Below are 27,900 nucleotides of genomic sequence, written 5' to 3'. Positions count from 1 at the left end.
CAGATTTAAGAGGGGAGCAGTGTTACGAACATGCTTTCGAGATGGCCCAGGTAACGGTTGCATTGCATTTTTAATACCCTTCCAGAAGCTTCTCCGTGTATCGAGTGCGAGAGAGAACAACAGGTCACGTAGGCAAAATTAGAGGTGGGACAACTCCCGAATGTTCTGGAACTTAATACTTTTGGTATATATATGACGCGATTTTAGAAGTAGAGTTAGTCGATAAGAGAGTACCGAACTGTAAACTTATAAATAAATATATGTATATAAATTCGAACCGCTCGTTTTATTTAAAAACGCTACAATATGATAGATCTTAACCTTTAAACACAAACTTAGTAATTCTCTAGTAACTGTACCTATAATTTTATTACATTCCTAAATATCAGTATTGCAGTAACTGACTACATACCATCAATTACATTTAATAGATCAATTTATCGTGTTCCTGATTCTTTCTCAATTCTATTAATTCCATCTTTCCACTTTATAAAATGAATAATACTGTCATAGTAATTGTTTATTTTAACCTACTCGCTGAAAATTGTACAACGGGAATTCACTCTATAAAATATTGCGGTTACCATAACTCCTAAATAAAATCAAACAAATATGTCATTTATTTAGATATGCCAAAAAAATTTAAATTTTCATTCTTTTAGTTGTAAGTATTAAAAATATTCATTTTGTTTACATATAATCATTAATTATTCTAATAAATTTACAGTTTTCTCCTGAAGAAGTCACAAAATCGTGACGAAATATTGAGACTGAACAAATAGAGTTTTATTTCCTGACCGATTGCTGATACTATAAATCAATATATATATATATATATATATATATATATATATATATATATATATATATATATATATATATATATATATACATATATACACATATTGCACTATATGTATATAGTGTCATATTTACCATTAATGATTCTGTATCAGGGTGTTTTTTTATTCTATACCTAAGAGTATTTAGTATAGGTTATGTACAGATATGTATAGACAATAAAAATAATATGGCAAAAAATCAATATCCTTGTTATTTAATATTAGCTGAGCTTATTGCTTTTACCTCAAATAAATCTGCTGTAGTTACTTATCTTTTATGTCCTGAGTTCACGAAAAATACGGGCTCAACGATATTTTCCGGTAGAGAAACACTCGTTATTGCTCTCTGAAAGGGAATTTACATTAGTCAAAGCTCCATGACAAAATTCAACCGAATAGATCCTCGAAAAATACTAGGAAATAATAGTCTCTTGAATAATGAAATATAATATAATATAAAATAATGAAAATAAGAATAACTTCTTGTCCCATGTCAAAAAAGAACTGAATATCATTAAGAAAATAGCAGTAAACAATGGCTACAACGAACAGACAATAAACAAAATTTTAAACCAAAAACTGCATAAGAAAGTCCTGAAATTAGTATTTCCTCCAACAGAGAAAAAACCTAGTACGTTTTGCACAATTACATATAAAACAAAGATATCATCAAAAACAGCTAAATACATAAAAAAGAAAGGAATAACACCAGCTGTTAGAACAAACAACAACTTAGGCCAATATATTAAGAACAACAAGAGCCAAAAGAAAAAGCAATTACACAGTGGTGCATACAAACTTAAATGTGTCGACTGCCCACAAAACTTACATCGGTCAAACTGGTAGAACTTTTATCAAACGTATAGCAGAACATAAAAGAGCTTGTAATAATAGAAAAACAGACTCTACTTTACCTTCTAGACTATAATCATTCTTTTAATGACGATTTTCAAATTCTTCACATTCAAAATAAAGGCCTTAAGCTATCTTTATTAGAATCTATGGATAACAAAAAATTACAGACATACTTCTGAATGACCAACTTGAGACAAACAGTTTTCCCCTCTTCAACTTATTCAGTTAAAGAATATGCAGTGTAAACACATACCAAAAATGGATCACTTGAGAAAGGCACTTTGGCCGAAACAGATGTAGTGATAATAATTTAAAATAAATTTCGTGAAAGTGTTGAAAATAAAAGTTTTCAGTGTTTTATTGTTAGATAAAATGAATTTCCATCAAGTAACGGTCGAATCCATTGCTTAAATAAGAATACTTTTATTTCTAAAGAAATTATTCACAAAAATTTTAATTTTAAAGACTGATAGCCTGCTAGTCATATGAAACAGTTTTTATTCTTAATAAATCTGGTTCGGCTAACATGGGGGAAGCCCTTTACATTTTAAAGATACGGACAGTTTGCTTATGCTGAATGTTTTGTGTTTCACCAGAATAAGGTACAACTATCACTTTGAAGATTCCTTTTAATTTAGGTATTTATATATATATATACATATATATATATATATATATATATATATATATATATATATATATATATATATATATATATATATATAAGCACAGCTTTATAAAGACAAAGACAGAACAGGAGCATCAACAGATTTTTAAGGTGCATTTAATATGCAATGGAACAAGCTAAAAGTGGTACATCTCTCGGGTCTGATGAAGTTTCCATCGAATTACTCGATTACTTACGAAAATTGTGGATATTAAATCTATTGACCTTTTGGATCTATTCAATACCATATATAGAACAGATATAATACCTAAAGAATGGCTGCAATCTACATTTATACTTCTTCCCAAAAAATCCAATGCACAGAAGTGTAATAAGAGTGCGTTCATTACGGTGTAACGTTTAAAACGTTACATTTTTGTTCTTATTAATTTCAAAGTACTTTCCACTATTTTCTGCGCATACTATTTGATTTTTATTGATAATAAGTTCTTTTTCCTTTGTTTGTATTCCTATATTTTATTTCAATATTTTCCTATTACAAATAAATCCGCTGATTAATTTCTTAAGTCCCCTCGTAGCCCTACCTTCGCTTACTTTATCGTACAAGAAACAGAAACCCCACTCCTAAATAATTTACTTCTATCAATCCGACCCGATTTAATTTCTTTTTAAAATGAACCAGCAAACGAGAAGGTATTATTATTAAAAATATAAGTCCTCGTGGTCAGAAACTTCCAACGGTCTGGGTAAGTTAATACTTTGCTCTTTTTACAACAACATATTTTCATACTTTAATCAAGAACACTTTTAGTTTTTCGTATAATTTTGTGTACGCAAGTACTTAAACACTGCTTACAATTTTTATTTTCTTTTTACCTTTGCTGTAATAATAATAATTCAATATAAATCGTATTTATCGCACAACTTTGTCTTTTTCAGTTTTCATTTAATAATTTATCTATTAATTACAATTATTAATTTGTGAGTTTTGGCAACATCAGAGAATTCTGGATCGGTATACAGGTCTCGGAGAGAAGAGCTTTCCGCTTGCCAGAATTCTTCTGTTGTTGGACAAAACTCGTGCCATGACGAGTTTTATAGCGGCTTTTGTTTTTCTAGCCACCTTGGTTTTTATTCAAGAGAATCCACCTTGGTTTTTATTCAAGAGAATCCATCTTGGTTTTTATTCAAGAGAATCCACCTTGAAGAATACAAAAATGAAATTGTTTTTTTTGGAATAAGAAATCCATCTCGATTTTGAAAGTCCGCATGGCTTTGGATTGGAGAGGGATCCACATGGTTTCGGCTTAGCGGCATGGTTTTTGTAGACATTGTATGGTCCGAGTTGAGAAGGAAACGGCAGGAGGATTTCTCATAGAGTAGAGCTAAGTTTCTTTATTTCTTGAGATTTTGTATATAGATGCTTAATTCCCTGTTGTTAGAACCTCAATTTAATTGTTATTACATTTTGAATTATTAAAATATAAATAAATAAAGATATGTGTTAAAGAAATTATTTTATTAATAATTCCCGATTTCTCAAATTAAGTTAGTTTATGCCGAACATCACCCCTGAGGGGTTTCAATGTGCAATGGGTGAGCTAGCCGTTACACAATTGGCGCCCAACGTGGTTGATTTTTTGTGGTTGATTATTCTTTATTTTATTCTCTAGGATGATATTGATTTATAATACATTCTGGATATTCTATTATTTGTTGATTTTGTTGATTGTTAATTAACCAGTAGTTATTCTATAACTATCTCGGTTGAGTTGCTTTTCCTATAGTATAGGTTAAGTTAACTTATTTTAGTGTCAAGACACGTTCCCTCTTCTGAAACTAAAGTAATTTTATGCATTACTCTTCATGAGACTCTAGTGTAAATTTATGGCGTTTTGGAGTAATTTTTGCTAGCTTTTAATAAAACTATGCACCCTTTGGTCGTATTTTTTCCGCATGGTTCATGCATTATGCAGTTTTCTAATTTGTGCGTAATCATCGTTTCCATTTTAACAGAAAAACTATGGCAGTTTATCTTCTATTTATATTTGTGTTTGTTCTATCTATTTCAACCACATACACTAGTTTTTGTATATTTTTATCAAAAATATACTGGCGTCCAAAACAATTTTCTTGGTATAATTGAGCATCGTATTCTTTATTTCCACTCGTTTTAGATCTCAATAACAGAGTGTTTTCGTAGTATATTTAGGAAGACATAATATCGAGAAATTAAATTTTGTTTCTTTTTCTTCTTCAAATCTATATAGGATCTTAGATTATGTTATTATTTCCTGTTTAAACGATTATATTTATTCATTTATTTTGTTTTCAATGATTATTAGTAGCATAACATATTGAGACTCATACTTTTGTAAATATTTACCTTAACTTAATTAATCTATACTGGAATAATTTTATTTAGTAATTTTTATTTAACTAATACAATTTTATGTATTAGACCAGTATAGTTAGCAAATTTTATTAATACTGATTAAATTTTTCCTGGGATACGTTTAGTTACCTACCCCAACTTATTATTAATTTGACGGTGTATAATAATTTACACTTAAAATAGAACTTGTTATTTTTGTTTTAAGAATTATTAGTTCATTTTTTTTTTCACTAAACTTTATTAAGAGTTATAGTTTTAGAATAGTTTTTTTAGTGCGGTGACACTATAAATCACTATTTGATTTTTGTTGACAATAATATTAATTTAATTAAAAAAAAAAATAAATAAATAAAATTTCATGAGTATCTTTGAGATATTAGCTATTATTTGTTTCTTGTTATTTTTGTTACCTTTAACGGATTAACCGTGATATGCAAATATTGTTTTAATTTCAGCCATAAAATCTCGCTCTTCAATTTAAAAGTAAAAGACAGTTTTTTTTTCTCTATATTGCAGAATTTAATTGTTACAGCAAATCTTGATTAATATAACTAAACACAGCACTTTTTGATTACATTATCACTATTATTTATAATATGTTCAGCAGTTTAAAAAAAAAGACAAAAAATATTGTTACTTAGTGTGTTCACATTTCGGATCTGTAAAACTTTTATAGAAATATGTTGTAGTTTCGATTTCTAATTTTTTGCATCTTTAATTCAAATTAAAAGTTGTATTCTGTTATTTCACGTTGTAGATAGGTCGTTTCTAGATTTTTATTTTACAATGTGCATTGTATGATCCTTCGTATTTTTTTTTCTTGATCGTCTCTTATGAAGTAGAGTTTTGTATTCCTTATGATTCGAATATATTTATTTTATAGGAGTCACGTTCGGTATTTCCCACTTCTTTTTATTTTTCTGTGTCACTTTTAAGCCTTCTTCTTTGGGTATTTGTACTATTGTCTTATTTTGCCTTCTGTTCTTGTTTTCTCTTAGTTCTGCTTTCTGATTAGTATTTCTCAAAAATTTTTCAGTCAGTCTTCAAAATTTTTTTTTCCTGGTGGGGGGAGTGTGTAACGTTTAAAACGTTACATTTTTGTTCTTATTAATTTCAAAGTACTTTCCACTATTTTCTGCGCATACTATTTGATTTTTATTGATAATAAGTTCTTTTCCTTTGTTTGTATTCCTATATTTTATTTCAATATTTTCCTATTACAAATAAATCCGCTGATTAATTTCTTAAGTCCCCTCGTAGCCCTACCTTCGCTTACTTTATCGTACAAGAAACAGAAACCCCACTCCTAAATAATTTACTTCTATCAATCCGACCCGATTTAATTTCTTTTTAAAATGAACCAGCAAACGAGAAGGTATTATTATTAAAAATATAAGTCCTCGTGGTCAGAAACTTCCAACGGTCTGGGTAAGTTAATACTTTGCTCTTTTTACAACAACATATTTTCATACTTTAATCAAGAACACTTTTAGTTTTTCGTATAATTTTGTGTACGCAAGTACTTAAACACTGCTTACAATTTTTATTTTCTTTTTACCTTTGCTGTAATAATAATAATTCAATATAAATCGTATTTATCGCACAACTTTGTCTTTTTCATTTTTCATTTAATAATTTATCTATTAATTACAATTATTAATTTGTGAGTTTTGGCAACATCAGAGAATTCTGGATCGGTATACAGGTCTCGGGGAGAAGAGCTTTCCGCTTGCGAGAATTCTTCTGTTGTTGGACAAAACTCGTGGCATGACGAGTTTTATAGCGGCTTTTGTTTTTCTAGCCACCTTGGTTTTTATTCAAGAGAATCCATCTTGGTTTTTATTCAAGAGAATCCACCTTGAAGAATACAAAAATGAAATTGTTTTTTTTGGAATAAGAAATCCATCTCGATTTTGAAAGTCCGCATGGCTTTGGATTGGAGAGGGATCCACATGGTTTCGGCTTAGCGGCGTGGTTTTTGTAGACATTGTATGGTCCGAGTTGAGAAGGAAACGGCAGGAGGATTTCTCATAGAGTAGAGCTAAGTTTCTTTATTTCTTGAGATTTTGTATATAGATGCTTAATTCCCTGTTGTTAGAACCTCAATTTAATTGTTATTACATTTTGAATTATTAAAATATAAATAAATAAAGATATGTGTTAAAGAAATTATTTTATTAATAATTCCCGATTTCTCAAATTAAGTTAGTTTATGCCGAACATCACCCCTGAGGGGTTTCAATGTGCAATGGGTGAGCTAGCCGTTACAACGGAGACCATGGCATGGTATCCTCCCCTAGAGCATAGCACTGACAGTGAACGCTCGCATTTAAAATAATGCATTTATTCTACGTGGCGATGATAATATAATACCATCCTATGGTCCGATCGAGGGTCGGCGCCTCGTTATGAACGCATACTAATGAACAACGCACCATAGCCTTAATGAGTCATGTCTTGAAATTGTTTTTAAAGGTAATTCACAATAGAATACATATGAAATTATATGAAGGCATAAGTAATACACAAATAGGATTTAGGAAAGGTCTGGGAACATGGGATGGCACTGTTTGCAGTAGGTGTTCTTTTGCAGAGATGCCTAGATATGAATCAGGAAGTATATGCCTGTTTCATTAATTTTGAGAAGGCATTTGACAGAGTGCGGTATAATTGTCTTAAAGAAATTTTGTTAAATAAAAACATAAATAGTAGAGACATCAGAATTGTATATAACCTCTATTGGAATCAAACAGCAAAAGTAAAAGTTGAACATGAACTGACTCATGATATCCACATTCTCCGTGGTGTGCGTTAAGGGTGTAATTTATCATTGTTGTATAAAATATACAATGAAGTCATCTCAGAATTATCGTTTCCGAAATCAATAAGGGGCCTAATAATAAACGGTGAGGCACTTAATAACATAACACGTGCTGGCGATACCGTCCTTTTGGCGGGAACACTTGAGTAGAAGCACTGTAACACCTTACTTAAGAATGAAATATACATTGCAACGATTATGGACTAAAAAGAAATTTTAAGAAAATTGGTATTTACAAAAGCACAAAACATCAAAGTTAAGCTAGTACTAGTTGATACAGAAATTGAGCAAATATCTTCGTATAATTTCCTTAGAGCATGAATCACAGAAGATATTGATCAGACAAAAGAAATAAAATGCCGCATTGAAATTGCACGGTCTACTTTTAACAGAATGCGAAAACCACTGTGAATTTCCCTGTTAAATTTTAATAGAATAATTAGCTTGATGATCCCTATACTTAAAGTACTCCTTACTACCATTCAACACCATACCATCAAATTAGAAGAGAATACATCTAAATGAAGTTCAGTTTGGATTCAGAACAGGGCTCTACAAATCTACAAGTTCTAATACAGAGAGCCAGGGATGTCAATTGCGATTTTTATGTATATTTCATGATTTTGAGAAGGCATTTGATAATGTACCACATGGAAAACTAATCGATATCCTAAAAACATCAGGATTCTATGGTAATGATATGACTAATCTCAAACTATTATCTCCAACAAAAAGCAACAGTGCGATTTCAAAATGAACTGTCCACGATTTTCACAGTCGGAAAAGGAGTTCGATAGGGTAAGATACTGTCATCATCATCATCATCAGTGGCATTACAGCTCGTTATGAGCTAAAGCCTTTTGATCCTGTCTCTGGCAACTCTTCTTCATGCTTTAACTCCGATGGATTTTAAAATCCATCGGAGTAACATACTGTCACCGGCATTATTTAACATATATTATGAAAACATCTTTTGGATAAATTTATGTGAGGAATGTATCCAAGTGTTGCTACGCCACTGGTAGCAGTTAACTTACACGGCTTAGAATCTACCGAGGTAAATTCTCCAACAAATTTTCATGAAAGCCGATAAATGTATTCAAAAGATATTTTTACTCACAGATTACCTTTCTCCGACCAATTCCCAAAATTTTCTTCTTAGAAAGAATTCAAAAGGTGAGTTTTACCTACCTCTGTATAGAAATATCAAAGTTGTCGTAGTGTTAGTTTCGTATTCGATCAAATTCGACGCACTTCTGGTTTAAGAGTTTTAGACTTTCGCGTATTGAGTATACCTAGCCATTGTTACATAGCTTATAGTTAAAAGCTAAACGCTTATTCTTAATCAAGTATATTAATATTGAAGAAAACATCCTTAGTTGTAGTGATAATTATTAGTAACATTTTAATCTGTATCAGTGCTCGTGTGTCGCGGACTAGTGTAAGGTGGACAGTGATGGACGGTTTCTTCTCGTTCTTCTCTGACCAATGGGTCTATCAAGAAGCGTTTTTCTAGTTGGGTCATTTTGTTCCATTAGAATTACATGCCCTATCCACCTCAAAAGTCGTATCTCAATTTGTTTTACGATATCTAGTTCCTGGTATATTCCATCAAGATCTAGAACGAATCTATGACTTAATACCAAGAAATGACACGAAAATGGTGATAGACGACACAAACGATAAGATCGGAAAAGAAGAAAAGTACATAGGGGTAATAGGAAAATAGTTAGCACAGAGAGACAAATGAGAATGGTCAGTTTCTAATAGATTTCGCAGCTGGAAAGAATATGATTATCAGTTCGACAGCCTTCCCACATCGGGACATACATAAGGGCACCTGGATATCACCTGACAGAATTACAATCAATCAAATAGACCATATACTGGCTGAAAAAAGAATGGCGACGAGTATATTAGATGTAAAAAGCAGACGTGGCGCAAGCTGTGACTCAGACCATCTGCTAGTACAGACACGGTTTAGATGCAAAATCAGTCGACAGGTAAAGGAAAAATATCCAAAAAAAGAAAAACTAAACTTAGATAACCTAAAAGTCTCTGAGGTACAAGAAAGATTTGAGAGAACATTGGATGAAAAATTACTAGACGAAAACAGAGCAGACTCCAAAATAGAAAACCAATGGAACACCATAAGCAGTATCATACTCAACACAGCGAAAGAAGTCCTAGGAGCAAAGACACAACGGAGAGAAGAAACATGGTTCGATGAAGAATGCAAACAAGCTATACAGGAAAGAAATGAAGCACATAAGAATTACATACTCAGACGTACTAGAGAGAGAAAAACGGAACTTGAGAACAAAAGACGAAGAGCAGATAAACTGTGCAGGCAGAAAAAGAGAAAGTACGAAAACCAACGGACACTGAACATAGAGAGGGAGTTTAAGGAAAATTAAACACGTAGTGCATACCAATTTATCAAACATATAAGACAGGGATACAAACCGAAGACTAGCCTCTGCAAAAATAAGAAGGGTGAAATCATTAGCGATATGGACGAAATTAAGAGAACCTGGATGACATATTTTAAGGAATTACTAAACAAAGGGACACAACCACCATTAAAACAACAGAGGCAGCAGCAGACACGTCGGGAGGTACAACAACAAGAACTGGGGGAAGATGGAGAAGAAAATGAATTAACTAGATTCCTAACGCTAGAGGAGATACAAACGGCAATACACATACAAAAAAGCCATAAAGCACCGGGAATAGATAAAACACCGGCAGAACTACTCAAGCAAGGAGGAAAGAATTTGACACAACAGATGTACCAGCTAATACGAGAGATATGGATAGAAGAAAAAATCTCCCAACAATGGAAGCAAAGTATAATCTGCCCTATCCATAAAAAAGGAGACAAACTGTTGTGTAAGAATTATAGAGGCATCTCTTTACTTTGTTCGGGATACAAAATACTCACGAACATCATTAATCGAAGACTCCAACCTCTCATGGAAAAAATCATCGGGGAATATCAAGCAGGGTTTAGGCAAAATGCATTAGATGTGTTTGAAAACAACAACTGGCGAATTAGGTATAATAGAGAAATATACGAGCAATATAACGAACCAACTCTAGCACAATACACTAAACTGCAGATTACGGTGGGCAGGGCACGTGGTCCGCATGCATGAGAATAGAATCCCCAAAAAATTACTAAATGCAAGAAATGCAAAAATACCTGTTGGAAGACCTAAAAAAAGATGGGAAGACGAAGTCGATGAGGATGCCAGGAACTGCCTGGGAACGCGTTCATGGAAAAAAACAGCGGTAAATCGAAATGATTGGAGAAGCCTGTTGAAGGAGGCCAAGGCCCGATTTGGCCTGTAGTGCCATTGGATGGATGGATGGTATATTCTATAAAGTTTGAAGTTGTATTGTCTTCTCCACACTTCGTTGTCATTCACTGCTCCATAGATTCGGCTTAGTACTTTTCTTTCGAAATATCCTAACATGTTTTCATTCCTTTTTGTTAGAGTCCAGATCTCTGAACCATATGTTAGGACTGGGCGTATTATTGTTTTGTAGAGTTTTATTTTTGTATTTCTCAATATAATTGTGGATTTAAGGAGAAGATTAAGCTCAAAATAGCATCTGCTGACCGTGCAAATTCTGCGGTTTTTCTCTGCGGTAGTATTATTTTCAGTGTCGTCGATGACGTCGTTTTCTATAAGAAGAAGTCGTAGGATTTTTGGTTGCGTACTTATTTTCATATACTTTGTTTTATTGGTATTTATTATTAAACCCATTTTTGTAGCTGATTCTTTTAATACTACATACGCCTCTTGTACAGCGTTTTCCATTCTCCCAACAATATTGATATCATCAGCATAGGCAATGATTTGCACTGATTTATTATATATATAGAAGCAGTGGTTGTGATTTGTGATATACGTACCAGACATACGTACGTATTACTTTTTCCAAAACCAGATTGAACAGTATACAGGAGAGAGGGTCACCCTGGCGCAGCCTGTTACTTGTTTTAAAGTGTTCAGACAGTTCCCCCTGAATTTGTACTCTACATTCAACTTTTTCAAGAGTTAGTTTTGTTAAATTTACCAACTGATTTGGTATTCCTAGCTCTTTAATTGCTTTGAACGTTTCTCTTCAATTCACAGAGTAGTAGGCTGCTTTGTAGTCTATAAATATCTGATGAGTATCAATGCCGTATTCCAGTGTTTTTTCTAAAATTTGTTTCAGGGATGATACTATCTAAATATATCTCCTTTTTTGTGTATGGTGAAAAGTATTACAATATTCCAATCATTGGGGAGGGATTTCTATGTCCATATTTCGTTTCTAAACCACTGTAATGCCATTATGGTATCGTGACCACCTTCTTTATAAAGTTCAGCTGAGAAATTATCTATTTCGGGTGATTTGTTTCTGGCTAGTTTTTTAAATGCAACTTTAATTTCAAGAATCTTTGGTGGTTCCTCTTCCCTTTCATCTGTTCCCCTTACCTCATCTATTTCTTCTTCCAGGTTTTCTTCTGCTTCCTCTATATTAAGTGCCTCGTTAAAGTATTCCATCCATCTATTCAATACATCTTTCCTTGTTGTTAATAGGTCGCCACCTTTTTTACCAATTGTAAATTAATTAAGTAATGTTACCTTAATGTAAACTTATCATTAGTAGAATATTTGTCAATAAATAATTTAAAAAAAAAGAATTTACTTTTCTGATATATTCTGATTTATTTTTTATTTAATATCTGTTTGAAATCTTCCATGTGTTCTTTGTTTAAAATAGTCACCATTCCTTTCTACTGATGTTATTTTGTTTACTTAATTCACCATTATAGCAATTAAATGAACGGTACTTCTAGCGTTACCTTTCCAACTCTACCGATTACGATTTTGGCACATTGACCTCTTGGCGAACAAATTCAAAAGCGATACAAGTACCTCTGTACAAGAACGTTCAAATCATAATAATCATTTTCAAGAATTGATTAAAATGAAATGGTGTAGTGCAATTCATCGACTTGAACCGTTTAGCAAAAGAAGTAATAATATATTTTACCTGTGCAGTCTTTATAAAATAAAATTTAAAATAAATTGTGGTTGAATTTAGGCAGTAATGCGTGGACTAGCAGGAAAAGTTGCGGTAGTTACCGGTGCAAATACGGGAATCGGCAAGATTACAGCGAAAGACTTTTATCAACGAAGTAAGTATAGTAACAATAATATAAAATGTGTATGTTTTTCGAAGTTTGTTATTTATCTTAATATTATAGTCACCCGGTAAAATTGAACTTTTTGCTTAAAAACGCTTTATAATAAACATGCAGGTGCGCAGTTGTCATGAAGTTGCAGGAAAAATGATTATATTTCCGTAATTTGACGGCAATCCCCATATTCGTCTAGCAGAGTAGTTTTTAGGTCACGTTTCCTTTTTTACGGTGGTTTTCTGATTATTCTAAACATTCTGGTATTTCAAAATACCTTTATCTTCCCGAAACAAATTTTTATAATTCGTTTAAATAAAGCGGTATAAAGTTAATCGTCGGTATACTGCGAAAACCAGGAAAAAATCGAGAAAAAACGTTTTTAACATAATAGTCTTATAATGGTGCCCAAAGTGATCTATTTTTTTTTTAAATATCTTTAAAACCTTTGGTATTATATGGGACAACTTTTCAGTAGTGTTTTTTAGAATGGGACCAATGTGTCCCATTAGTAATCATCACCATCATCATCACCAATGGCGCTACAACTCTTCGTGAGTCTTTGCCGCGTTATTGCCTTCCATGTTTGTCGGTCCTGTGTCAGTAATTCCCATTTTCGCACTCCCATTTTCTTTAGATGTTTTTTGACTGCATCTTTTCACCTTTTTCTAGGCCGCCCTACAGACCTTCTTCCCTCTGGCCTTTCCCAGAACACATTGTTTATAAGGCGATTGTCGTTACTGCGAATCACATGCCCTGCTCATCTGAGTCTATTGGCCTTTATATATCTGACTAGATTTTCTTTTCCGAATAGAGACTCTAGCTCGTTATTGTATCTGCCCCTACATTCGTTTGTCACGCTGTCTCTGCAAGGGCCATATATCATTCGAAGAATTTTACGTTCCCACACCAGCAATTTATTTATTTCTCTTTTTGTTAGAGTCCATGTTTCGCTTCCATACGCGACTGCTGGTCGTATTATGGTCTTATATATCCGGATTTTTGTACCTCGTGAAAGAAGTTTTGACTTCATTAGATGTTGCATTGCAAAGAAAGATCTGTTTCCTGCCATTATACTCGTTTCAACTTCTCGCTCTAATTTGTTGTCATTTGTGATTGTTGCTCCTAGATATTTAAATTCTTTAACCAATTAGAAGTTGTGATCATTTGTAGTAATGTTTTGCCTTATTCACAGTCGCCGTAAAAGGCGAGTATGATCTTTGCTCCCCGAGCAGTTATGTCTGGTTTGATTTTTGGATATATTTTCTCATGACATATTCTAAGGCCAGGTTAAACAAAAATGGGGACAACGGATCTCCCTGTCTCAGTCCAGAATTTACGCAGAAAGCATTTGATATTTCTCCCCCTATTCTAACTTGTGCAAAAGAGTTACTTACACACATTTGTGTTACCGCAGCTAGTATCTTGGGTACGCCGAGCTCGATCATTGCCTTTCATAATGTTGCACGATTAATTGAATCATAAGCCTGTTTGAAGTCTATAAAAATCTGATGCACGTCGTGATTATATTCCCAATACTTTTTCAGCATTTGTCTTATTGTAAATATTTGATCAATAGTCGATCTGCCAGGCCTGAAACCACACTGATAGTCACCAACTATTTCTTCGGCGTAGGGTACTAATCTTTTTAATAATATCGAAGCCAATATTTTATATGTAGTGTTGATTAGTGAGATTTCTCTGTAATTCATGCATGATTCCTTTTTTCCTTTCTTGTGTATTGGTACAATAATACTACCACACCATTCTTTAATTAGTAATACACGAATAAATTTTGAAGGTGATTTTATTGAAAACCATATAAAATCAAATGACGAAAATTAACAATGATGTGGAAAAAATACGTCTTACATAGTGCCAAATCACAGGCGATACAAATTGTTTTGGTTCTTGTCTCTTTCTTACTGAGAAAAGTCACCATGCTCTTTTTGCGTTTGGACATTCTTTCAGAGCGACCACTTATGCGTCACTTCACTCTGTCTTTGGATCTGCCATATTTTATAAGCTGCTCTGCAAAAGGAACTAGAAAACTCGATTTGGAATATCATGTTTTGGTTAGACTTCGTGTATGATGGTTTCCACATTACGAAACTAGACTGGTCGTCATCTGGATTTGACTTCTACTTCTCTTCTTCTTCTTCAGAATCTATACTTTCGAGATCTCGTTTAAAATCTTTCTCTTGCGAAAACTCTTGTTGATTTGAATCCTCATGAGACTCTTCATCGATGGGTACATATTCGTCAGAATCTGAGCCAGGAAAAGGTTCCTCTGGTTCTGACAAGTTTCTTAGCTCTTCAGCGATGTTTTCCAATTCCTTTTGTCTTAAAAAACGTCTGGCCATAATCCAGGAACTAGAAAGAGTACAACTGCTGTTACTATTTAGAGTCAATATAAAAAACTGATGGGATACTAATAAACCGAGCAAAAATAATACTGCAAGATCCATGTCCCATTAAATGAATTGTGCGAAAACAATGACGAAAAAATGGATTTTATTAGAAATTTTACTTACTTTCAATAACAAACGATTTAATGATTGTTTTGTAGTAGTATTTTACAGGCAAAAACACTAAATATGTATTAGAGCAACAATCCAGGGTTTTAAACGATTTATTTATAGTTGCCGTTCGGTTGTATGATCAGAAATTTTTGTAATAGCAGTATGAAGAAAAGAGTTCCACATTTATGATGAATCAGAGTGATTAAGAAAAATAGATTTCCAGTTTAACTGTAGAAATTATTTTTACAAAGCGGTGTTAAACTAAATTGAATGTAAGCCGTAAATAAGCGAGTGGTCAGAAAGAACCAAAGGAGAGGACACTGCGAGTGTAGAAATTAATTGATCGTCATTTGTGAAAAATAAGTCTTAAAAAATAAATAATCCTTCAGTACATACTGAAGGATTATTGTTGGTTTTAAATCTTGTAGGTTCAGTTACCAGTTCTAATAAATTTGAGTTCGTGATAAAACGTTTCGTTTGAGTTCGTGATTCGTGAGTAAAACGTGATAAAGTTTTTAAAAAAATTTTGGGAATTGATAATATCAATTTTGGAAACAATGGGCCAACTAATCTCTAGAAAATTGAAATCTCCAACAACAATGAGATTTTCAGGGGATGATAATTCCTCAAGTTTGTTAATAAGCATATTGTCCTGAGTAAATACTGTATAAGTGGATAATTTCTATACCGGGAACGTCTATTGTTTTATTACTGATGGAAAAACTATTGGTTATTTCATTTGCTAAATAGATACATACTTCTCCCCCACGACGAGTACCTCTATCTCTACGAAATATAGTAAAATTATTAATGTTTACAATAGTATCGGGGATAGAAGAATTAAGCCATGTTTCTGTTAGGAGAATAATAGCAGCATATAAAACTATAGTCGGTTCGGGTTACGCGGGTTTCGGATTAACAAAATTATGCTAATGACTCATTGATAACCAGTTGCAGTAAACGACTTCCCAGAAAATTAGGTAAAAACTGCATTCATGGTCATATGTTAAAAAACATTAAAATAACAATAGGGTAGGTATAAATTTGTTACAATATTGCAGTTTAATTGATTCTTTGCCAGTGTTGACATTGTATGTTTGGTGGAAATATTTAAAAATGCTTAGACGTGTGTTAGATGTAGATAGTCTAATTTGTAGTGTACATAAGTATTTTACGGATGAAAAAGAAAATAGCGGTACTTTAAAATCGGTAATGTCTGTTCAACAACGCGTATGTGATGCTCTAGGAATTAGTGAAACCAAACTAAGAGGAGTATTACAAAATCGCAATAATGAACGGCCGAAAGAAGATCACCGAAAAACTCGCCTATCATTGAAAACGAAAGATATTCCAGATGGAAAAAAATTTGAAATTCGTGATACCATTTATCGAATGCGAGCCAACAAGGAACATGTGACCTTAAATACAATTCTCTCAGAATTAAAAGATAGAAAATTTGACGAAATTGGCAGAACACGTCTATGGCAAGTGATACATAATTTGGGTTTCAAATTTTAAAAGGAGGATAACATAAAAGCCCTTTGTGAAAGAAGTTCTGTTGTTCATAAAAGAATTAACTTTCTAAGAAAATATTCTAAATTAAAAGAAGAAAGGGCAAATTTTATATATTTTGACAAAACATGGATATTTTCTAGGGGTGCAACCAAGAGAATATGGCAAGATGATAACTTAAAGTCTATCAAACATACTGATGGAGAAGGGAAGCGACACATAATTTTACATGCAGGTGGGAAATCGGGTTTTATAGAAGGTGCTGATTTAATATTTTCATCTAAATCAAAATCAAGTGACTATCACGATAATATGAACACAACAATGTTTGTAAAATGGTTACATGAAAAACTTCTCCCAGTTTTAAGTGAGCCCAGCGTAATTATTTTAGACAATGCACCTTACCATTCTGAAGTATTAAACAAAAGTCCAACGAATTCTTGGACTGTTAATAAAATTAAAGAATGGTTGACAAAGGAACATATACCATTTACACAACATATTTTAAAATCAGAAAAATTACGCTTGGCAAATATCCACGCGAAACCAAAAACCTTTGTTGTGGATTAGATTATTGAAAGTTACGGTCATCAAGTTTTACGTCTGCCACCGTATCATTGCCAGTTTAATCCCATCGAATATATATGGGGAATAGCAAAACAATATTATGACAACCATATTGGGCCTAACGGTTATAGCGACGACGCAGTTGGGGAAACTTGGCGAAAGGCACTTTCAATTGTAACTCCAGAAGTGTGGTGCAACTGTATATTCAAGTGCGAGAAACTAATAGAAGATTGGTGGACTCGTGAAAATAAAATAAACGAAATAAGTCCAATCATAATAACAATTAATGGTGATGACAGTGATGATGATGACGATTATGACATTTTTGATGATAATGACTGATGTTCATTTTTGTTGACAAGTTAAATTTTTTTATTTTTCATTAAAAATTCTCTCCATGGAACAAATATACATAGACCATATTTTCTGTGTGAAGTGTAATATAAAATTATTATTAGGTTAATATTAGCCACATTAGACTCCATTATTGAAGTAATTCTCCTTATTATACTGTCAATTATATAAAAGATTTTCCATTATTATTTAATTAAAAAAAGTTATGGATTATTTTTCATTTCATTTGACCAGTTGATATTTCCCCAAAGAGCAGGTAATTAAAACTGGGTACTTACAATAAAATTTTTAATCCGAAACCCGCGTAAATATAGCGAACCGACTTTAAGAGAGTTTTATATGCTGTATAGTTTTCAAACGGTAGTTTATTATACGAAAGTATAAATAATCCTCCATTAAGTCTTCATTCATACTGACATACTTTTATCTGAAATTTATAACCGCGATCATTCTTGGCCGCGTAGTGTAAAAAACTTTTCTTTGCAAATGTTGCACGCGACGACACCGGAAGGTTCAGTGGGTTATCGTATTTTCATGAGAGATTGAAGAATTTCATAAGACGTTGTAACATTGACATTGCAATTTCCGTGAAAACAGGATAAAATGGGGCTGCTGTTTAGTGCATCTTGTAATTCGAATACCAGATTAACTGGAAAAACCGCTTTAATTACTGGGGCAAATTCGGGCATTGGAAAAAATACTGCTAAAGATTTTTACATTAGAGGTAAGTTTAATTATTAATTTTTATTTGTGTTCTAGTGAATTGCATTGTTCATCCTTCCAATACGAATAAATATTGGTTAATTTATTACCAATTAATTTATTTTCAGCTTTTCCTTAACTGTATTGTACTTTTCATTAATGTGGTATTTATATACCTTTAGTTTTATTTTGACGGTTCAGATGCTAGAAAATCAAAATATACAAAAAAACTTCTAATTTCTCTTAATTAAAATTTAAAACAGTTTTTTAGGTACTGTTTTAGTTTCTGTTCTGTTCATGATTAGTTTTTGTAGCTATTGTTTACATATCTTCATTACTATATCGTAAAATTCTTCAAACAATCTTTTCTTGGTTTAAAACATCTTGTTTTAAACAAGAAAAATAAAAAAATAAATATACTTATTTTTTTTACTTATAAAACTTATTTTGTTTTTTAATGTTTCAAAAAACAAAGTAATTGGTAATAAGATAAAGTTAACTTTCCACTCCCATGAGATACAGATCCCTTCACTACTTTGTGAACCCAGGAATATGTCCAAGTACCTTATATCATATTTATATGGGCTCGTTCGTTCCCATTTATCCCAGTTTTCTATTCTCGTTCTATTCCAGGAAGACTTAAATATTGTTACTCTTCTAATAACTTTATTTAAGCCTTAACTTGTTAACAATACTTTAACTCAATGACAACTACTAACTTCAAAAACTCAAATACTACTGTTACTTAAACTGTCAACTTCTTTTGTTTATATACATTTTCTGACGTTCCAGACATTACTAGATATTTAGGGATTTCTATTTGAAGTAAATCACATGGAACTGTCCCAACACTGCTTCCTTCTTTATAGTTATTCGCCTCGAATAACTGGTCTACCAGGGACGGATTGATACCAACAGGGTGGATCAGTTCCATGGTACGGAGGTAATTTTTCGATATGAACTACTTTGGGCTTACTTCTAGCTGAAAACTGGATGCAGTAGATCGTTTATTTTCTGACAGTTTCGTAAAAGTTTCTGACAAAGTCCTTTGTTACGTCAGGAATTGTATAACTATACTTTGTCACCTCTTTTAAAAGTTGTCCCGGTAGTGTCGATCCTGGCCTTGGCTTTATCACTTTGAAGCATTAAAATTTTACGAGAAAATTCGTAGAGTGTTTCCAATTTTTCCCAATTGTGCATTAGGGATGAACGTTTTTCTTCGCAAGGAGGCAATTTTCTAAAAATAAGATCTTGAGAAAGCTTTCTCTTCCGGCGATCATCATTGATGGAGAATAACCGATTGTTTCATATTCGGAACTTCTATAGGCTAACAGGAAAATAGAAATTAAAGGATCCCAATATTTTTTATTATCTGCAACAAACATTGAAAGGTTTTGAAAATCAGTTTGTATTATTATGTCTTTCAACCATTGCGTCTGATTGAGAATAAAGGGTTATAGTGAGATTTTTGTTAATACCCAAGATTTTCATTAATTCTTGCCATAATTCTGATCAAAATGATTGATTAATCACATTCAAAATTAAAATATATATATAAATATATAATCAAAATGACGAATTCCATATCTTAATACGACGTGTGTTATGAATGCCTCTGCTACTGGTCGCAATGAAAGATCATTGCGATCATTAAGTATTTGTTTCCTCTCTCTGCGTCGGAAGTGGACCAAGAATCTCCACTGTAATTCATTAGAAAGGCTATTAGGAAAAATATTGTGCCATTTTACTACAACTTCTTGTTCTAGGGCCTTTTTTACCGTTATTTAAATCGCTGTTCTTACATCATACATCTCAGCGACAGTTTATCCAGTAATATCTGTCTCGAACTCTGGCCAGTGTTCTTTTGATTCTAAAATGTCCTCCAAAAAACTACTATGAAGTTCTTGCAACCCCCATCCATCAAGAATTTTACACTTTCGATATAATAGACCATTGCAAAGATACGCCCTTATAGTTTCACCGTATTTGGTTATTTCCTGCCACATAGGCTTTACTCTATTTTTAAAGTATTCTCGTATGACTTTCATTTTCTTTCTTTTGACACGTTTTACAAATTTCCGATTCTTTCGCAATTAAAACATGTTCTGTTTTGGGGGCTTTTATTATTTGGAATAAATGTCTGACACTGTCCTAACAATGTATTTAAAAAAATCTATACAGGTGCAAATATTTTTTGATACATTTATATATTTGTCACGTATTACAAAGATTTATATCAGTGCTGATTATATTTTCATTTAAGTAGTATATTTGCTCCTATATGGGTAGGTAATTGTGCAGGCTGTCCTGTAAAATTAATAATGAAATGTTTCAGTGGCAAAGGCTCGACCTATTGATAAGTTGTACGGCAAGAGATAGAATCTTGCATCTTGGTGTTACTGATTCCATTGATACAAATACAACTTAACTTAAAAAAAATACGTGACACCTCGGCACCTTCAATTAATCTTGTTTTAATGACACGTCATGTCCTTTATATAGCCTCATAGACACATAATACAACATAGACTTCTTCTTCATGTACCATGTCCTTTCAGAATGTTGGTTACCATCATAGCTATCTTAATTTTATTCACTGCCACCCTAAATAGCATGCTTATATCAACACCATACCAATCTCCCAAGTTCTTCAACCATGAGATTCTTCTTCGTCCTGGACTGCGTTTGCCTGCTATTTTTCCTTGCATGATATTTTGTAGCAAGTTATATTTGGGACCTCGCATTACATGTCCGAAATACTCCAGCTTTCTCTGCTTGATGCTTTTTATGATCTCAGTAGTCTTGCTGAGACGTTCTAGTATTGTGGAGTTTCGGATCTTCTCCAGTGACTCGACACCATTAGGTAAGACCGAGAACACGTAGCAGCGGAGTAGGCAGATCCTCAATGCCAATTTTAGGTCTCTGTTACATAACACCTTGGACATCCCTCTTAAAGCCGATCTAGCCTGCTCTATCGTAGATCTGATTTCGCCGTGACTTTCTGCGTTACAATTTAATTGCTGTCCAAGGTAAATGATTTTATCAACATGCTCAAGTTTGGTATTATTTACATATCTAGACGGTTTTATATGCTGTTGTTTACTTATTACAAGTATTTTGGTTTTCCGTATGTTCAGATCCAGATCTGCCTCCCTACCACTGTCAACGACACTATTGAGTAGTGTTTGTAGATCTTCTTGACTAGAAGCTAGGAGTACTGTATCGTCCGCATATCGCAAATTATTGTTGACTTCACCATTCACAAGTATATCTTGTTGTTTTTCAGAAAATGCTTTTCTGAAAATTCTTTCGGAGTAAACGTTGAAAAGCAAGGGTGACAAGAGGCATCCCTGCCGTACAACATAGACTGACTTCTGCAATACAGTCGCGTTCCCCCAGTGCGAAAGTAAAAACTGACGCAAAGCAATCCCTGCATCTTTGTCTAATCAACCAGGTAACCTTCTCATTGTTCATTTAGGTCACGTGGTCGATAAAACCTACTTCGGACCATTCAAGGTAAAGTGCATGGGAAAAGAGGTCCAGGACGAAGAAGAATATCCTGGATGCATAACCTGCGAAAATGGTTTAACTTAACCACTACCGGACTTTTCAGGGCAGCAGTCAACAAAGTCAGAATAGCCACGTTAGTGTCCAATATCCGTAACGGATAGGCACCATAATAAGAAGGTCGATAAAACTGGTAAATTAGAAAGAGATGCAGGGACTGCTTTGCGTCAGTTTTTACTTTAGCACTGGGGGAACGCTCTGTCACATTTGGGGGACCGGCTGGTATTGCAATGATCAGTATTAATTGTTTATGTATACCCTATATCTTTTACCCTTTAATATTCTCGTATCTTCAAAACGCTTTTATATTCTTCTTTTTATTTCTAAGTTCTCTGGTTTTGTTCGTTTTAATGTTCCAGTTACCTTCGTTTCAGCGAATTTAGGATAGTTTAGGATAATTCCAGGACGATCATTATAATATAATGGTTGTTTCAAAATGTACCCAAGATATAAGTGTAATAAAACACACTGTTTTTTTCTTTAGGTTCTAATTCTAATTGAACCATAAAGTACCTAGGATAGGGCTATGTATGAAATAGCACATCCGGGTTTGCTGGTACATACGCACTTTTCTTCGAAATGTTTTGTGATCATTTTGCATAAATGTCAGCCTAAACTGTCGGCTGTTAAACTTTACTCAAAAGATTTTGCGTGAATTTTGGGACAGTTGAAGCAAATCCACTCTCTTAAGTTTTTTTTGTTTGAAATCCCTTTGTTGCCTAGCGGTCGTACTGCAGTAGATTAGCTTATTGTATATATGTATAGTCCGTCTAGAAAGTATCCGGAATTTTATATTTTTCCTAATTTTAATAGATTTCCTTTTTGTAACATTTTAAGACAAAAGTAATGCATCAAGTAGGTTGTGCCGATAATAGGTTATGGACAAAATCGCATGACAACACCATCTGTCAAATATTGTTGTTTGTAAACAGACTTAAGATTTGTGAAATAATGTCGCAAGTAAAAAAAAGGAAGGTGGTGGAATATTTGTATAGAAAGGGAGTCCGAAACATTAAAAAATTAGTGCAATTGACTGAACTCGGAAAAAGTGCAGTGTATGAGACAATAAAGAGGATAAAAAATGGCATAGATATGAGATATAGGCTTTAGGACGACAAAATCCGCTCCTAGGATTTCGAAAATTAGCGAAAATATTTGGAAATCTACAAAGAATAAAAGTGTGACCAGAAACTGTCCACATGTCACTGAAAAGGCAAGGCTACATATCAAGGAATCCAAAAAAAAATCCCTACAATGACACCTCTGCAAAGGCAACGAAGAATAGATTTTTGTCAACGTTTTCGAGAAGATAGTATTTGTCTTTATATCTGATGAAAGTTGTTTCCAGCTTGGTGCAAATCATATAAAAGTCCTATCAAGTGAAAATGTTACCATTCAAATTTCCAAATTTCCCACTAAAATAATGGTTTGGGGAGCAATATTTCAGCGTGGTGCTACACCTCTCTGTATAGTTAATGGTACTGTTGATAGTGCAAAATATTGTGACATCCTAAATGGTGTTCTTCTTGAAACGGCTTATGTTTTATATTCAAAGGGGTGGCATTTTCAGCAAGATCATGCAAGATGCCATACTTCTGCTTATACTCGAGCTTGAATGCTAGAACACGAATTGGCAACAATTCCGTGGCCAGCAGCATCTCCAGATCTTAGCCCTATTGAAAACATATGGGGACTGATAAAGATTGAAGTGGAACGAGCAGCGCCACGAGATAAAGAAGGTTTGATTCTGTCAGGTTTACAGGCCTGGAACACCATTACCGAAAATTATGACCTTGACCCCGTTTCGGGTGTACCTGGACGTTTGGTTAAGTGTTTAGATTTAAATGGAGGTTGTAAGGTAAATAAGATAAATTATTTGTTAAAATTATATAATTCAAGTGATAAAAATAAATACCGTAAAATTATAATTCTGCTTTCTTTTTTCCGGATACTTTCTAGACGGACTATATGTATACACGTATACATGTAAGAACTTAATACCTAATCACAACCAACCGTAAATCAAGGACGTTGTATCAAGGACGTAGAGGAAAGGCCGCAAATTCGGACCCCCAATTGATTTTTAGTTAATAACATTTATACTAAAGTAGTTTGAATTTCAAGTTAAGAAAAAAACTAAACTAACTTTATCTAGAAACAACTTTTCTTATTTTGAAACATTCTAAAAATATATTATATTATATGATTCTGCTAAATTTTGCAAAATTTTACAAAATAAACACTTAAAAAAAGTGCTGTAAATTGGGACCCCTCTTTTTCCTCGTATTGCGTACCCCTAGAAATTTAATAAATTCTACCTGATGTAGGAATAATTCACAGTTAAATAAATATATAAATTTATTTCATTTTTAAAATAGATTGGTTAACACACGGTGTACAAATCTGACTTTTAAGTGACCTAAATACAAAAATATCAAAATAAATTAGCTTTTTTATAAAAGGCGTATGCCTGTTATTGCTTTAAGTTTAAATCTAGTTTACTGGCAGAAGTCGCATATGTAATCAATCATCTTTCTCCGCACTGGTACAATCAACATATACCCAACATTGACACAATAGGCATTTGATCCACTGTTCGCCCTTCACTGACTTAGACCATTGTTAGTTGCAGAACATGCACATCACATCCTATTCATCCAGTGATTGTCCTGGTTTTATAATGAATTTGATTGAAGAGACCGATTTCAGAGACAAATGATCTTCTTGGCAGAGGTAGGGGAGGAGGTTCTACAAACTTAATTGAGGTGAACGCTTGTTCGTGAGTATCCCATGAAGGAGAATGTGTCATCAGGTGAGAAGATTCAGGAATTTCCGCATCAAGTGTGTTGTTTAAAGAAGTTTGAACATGTTCATCAGTTGTACAGCCGTTATCATCTAGATCAATTGGCTTCTCTTTTTGGGCTTCTGCAATGAACTCGGCAGCAGTAACTTTTTTCTATCCAGTGGAAAAATTCTAGTTGTCTTGAAGCCGTTGATGGCTATTTCTGCCGTTTGGTTTGACATGTTATGTAGGCCTTGCCAAACAGCTCCATTACATCAAATGCTTTTAGAGGGCGTTGGTTTATTGACAATCATTGTCTAATTTCCTGACTATAAAAAGTCTTTAAAGGAAACAAAAAAGACTCATCTAAGGACATATTCAAACTAAAAAATGTAGATCTCATAACCAAACAATACTTAACCAACTGTTCCTCCAATTCGGGAGGCAAGGCAGTAGGCCTTCCTGCCTTAACAGAAGCTGCTTTTGCTGGTTCTCCATATTTTTCCATTGGCAAACGCATCAGCGTGGTCTTGAGTACTTCAAAAGTCTTGGAAGCCTTCTTACATCCCATTTTTTTCGCCCTAGTGGCTTCTACAGCCTTTGTCATATTTTCCTTCGACCACAACCTCTTATTCTTTTCTTTGGTAGTCTTCGGCATGGTTTTTTAATCTGCAAATACTACGTTAGTATTAAATTCTTACCTTCACGAGAACTATCGTAGGACATAACAAACATCAACACTGCAGATATTTCAGGAGTCACAAAAATAAAAAATACTCGCCACTGTCTGAACTCAGTCACTAACTGAACAGCGGCAGAGTCTCGATATCCGGCAATGCCACAGTATATTGCTTAAAAAGAATTCTTTTTAAGCAATATACTGTGGCAATGCCAAGAAAATGTTTACGCTGTTTTCCCATTGCCAGCAGCGCCTCCGTACGAAACTGCACTAAGGCTCCGAATTATCAACAGGGGTCCGAATTTACCGCGGTTCCTCTAAAGTTATAACCTTTTTCGTTTTCGTTTATAGGACTATAATATCGGCTTAGGTGAGCGTTGTCTCTCATTTTTATACAGATTATTATTATCTCTCTTTTTAATATAAATTATTTAAAACTTTTAACTACTGTTTTAGGTGCTCGAGTGATACTGGCATGTAGAGACCTTGAAAAAGCTAAAACCACCATTTTCACTATTCAACAGCAATGTGAAAGCAAAGAAAACTTGGGAGAACTGGAGGCTGTGCAGCTAGACTTAAGTAGTTTACAATCCGTAAGAGAATGTGCTAAAACTATACTAGACAAGGAGAAGCAAATTAATATTTTAATCAATAATGCAGGAGTAATGATGTGTCCGTTCTCAAGAACTGAAGATGGTTATGAAACACAGTTTGCTACCAATCATTTAGGACACTTCTTGCTAACAGTATTATTGATGCCGAGAATTATAAAGAGTACTCCAGCAAGAATAATAAATGTTTCATCTAGTGCACATGTAAGAATATTTTAACTTTTATTATTTTATTTCAACTTACTTTTAATTAATTAAAAAATAGGTTAAAATAAGGAATGCTCACAAGTTAGGCGAAAAAACATGCCTAATTGAATTGGAAAACCAGGAAGAAAAAAGAAAAATAATGGAAAAAAAGCACAAGTTAAAAGAAATTAAAGAGTACAAAATATATATCAACGAAGATGCAACCACAAAAGAACGAGAAATACAGAAAACAATTAGAAACATTGCTCAAGAAGAAAGAAATAAAGGAAATGAAGTCAAGATTGGAGTAAAAAAAATATGGGTAAATAACAGCGAATGGAAGTGGAATGACAAAGAAGGCGCAATATGTAAAAAAACATCAAAAAACTAGCAACTAAATGTACTACTGGAATAAAGTTGACGAAACAAGCACAGAACAAGGTTAGCGATAATACGAAAAAAGGAAAAAAGAGGAAAAAAATGATAACGGGACCAAAACACAAGAAAACATTACGAAAAGAACACTTACTTTTGGGAACATGGAATGTAAGAGGCACATATGGAGAAGGCAAACTTAAACACTTAGCGAGAGAAATCGAAAAGTTCCATTTTGACATAGTAGCTTTACAGGAGACGAAACAACTGGGAAATGATATATTAGAAATAGAAGATACAATGTTTTTTAACAGCGGTGGAAAGAATCGAACGTTAGGTACAGGTTTTATGATAAGAAAAGAGCTAAAAGAAGCACTAGTAGAGTTTAAACCAGTATCAGACCGCATATGTAGTATCAGGTTCAAGGGAAAATACCAAAAAATCACCCTCATAAATATTCACGCGCCTTCAGAAGAAAATAATGATGTCAAAGAATGTTTCTACAATGAATTAAACAGAACAATCGAAAATATACCCAGATATGATATGAAAATTATTCTAGGCGACGCAAATGCCAAAATAGGGAAGGAAGAAGTATTTAGACCGACAATAGGAAAATATAGTAAACACAATGAAACTAATGAGAACGGACAATTCCTGATAGATTTCGCAAGAGAAAAAAATATGATCATAATGAGCACATATTTCGAACGAAAAGAAATACACAAGGAAACTTGGATATCGCCAGATAGAAAGACTAAAAACCAAATAACCACGTGCTCATCGAAAAAGAAGAACAGCAATGTATAAAGAAGATAAGAACATACAGAGGACCAGACGCCGACTCAGATCATTACATGGTGGGCATCAAAATTAAGCAACTGATACCAGAAAACAAAAACAAAATAAAAAAAAAGAAATGTATACATAACCCAATTCGATTAGCAACAAAGAAAGAGCAAGAAATATACGAGGAAACAATGGAAAGAGAACTGAAAAAGATACAAATAGAAGAGCAAACTGAGAACAAATGGGAAAACATAAAGCAAATAATGAACAAAGCAGCAAAAGAATGTAACAAACAAGAGAATAGAAAGAGGAAAGACTGGTTCGACATAGAGTGCCAAAAAGAAATAGAAATAAGAAAATCATTAAGGATTGAAATGATCACGAAAGAAACAACAGAGACAAAGAATAGATATAGGGAGCAAAGACAAAAAGTAAAGAGAGTGCTGAGAGAAAAGAAGAGAAAACACATAGAAAATAAGCTAAAAGAAATAGAAGAGAATTACAGAAATAAAAAAA

The 27,900-nt window shown here is 33.3% G+C and overlaps 1 protein-coding gene and 1 long non-coding RNA gene across 3 annotated transcripts in view; both read left to right on the top strand.

The window, feature by feature from the left end:
* The first annotated feature begins 2,584 nt into the window (after positions 1-2,584).
* On the top strand, positions 2,585-4,335 carry LOC140448543 (uncharacterized). The gene is made up of 2 exons (XR_011951732.1): positions 2,585-3,071; positions 3,445-4,335. It is a non-coding gene; the product is annotated as an uncharacterized lncRNA (long non-coding RNA).
* An 8,118-nt stretch (positions 4,336-12,453) lies between these two features.
* The window catches only part of LOC140447920 (retinol dehydrogenase 11-like), a 31,809-nt gene continuing 16,362 nt past the window's right edge, over positions 12,454-27,900 (top strand). Inside the window, exons 1-2 of one of the 2 annotated variants that reach the window (XM_072540853.1) lie at positions 12,454-12,738; positions 25,880-26,238. In XM_072540853.1, the coding sequence (XP_072396954.1) occupies positions 12,651-12,738; positions 25,880-26,238 (447 nt within the window). In that variant the 5' untranslated portion in view covers positions 12,454-12,650. Of the gene's footprint in view, positions 12,739-18,139; positions 18,418-25,879; positions 26,239-27,900 lie in introns of those variants that run through there. The other variant, XM_072540852.1, reaches the window with a different exon arrangement.

Source organism: Diabrotica undecimpunctata, chromosome 8 (genome assembly GCF_040954645.1).
Source record: "Diabrotica undecimpunctata isolate CICGRU chromosome 8, icDiaUnde3, whole genome shotgun sequence".
NCBI classification, from domain to species: Eukaryota; Metazoa; Arthropoda; class Insecta; order Coleoptera; family Chrysomelidae; genus Diabrotica; species Diabrotica undecimpunctata.
This window is presented reverse-complemented; position numbering and strand designations above follow the sequence as displayed.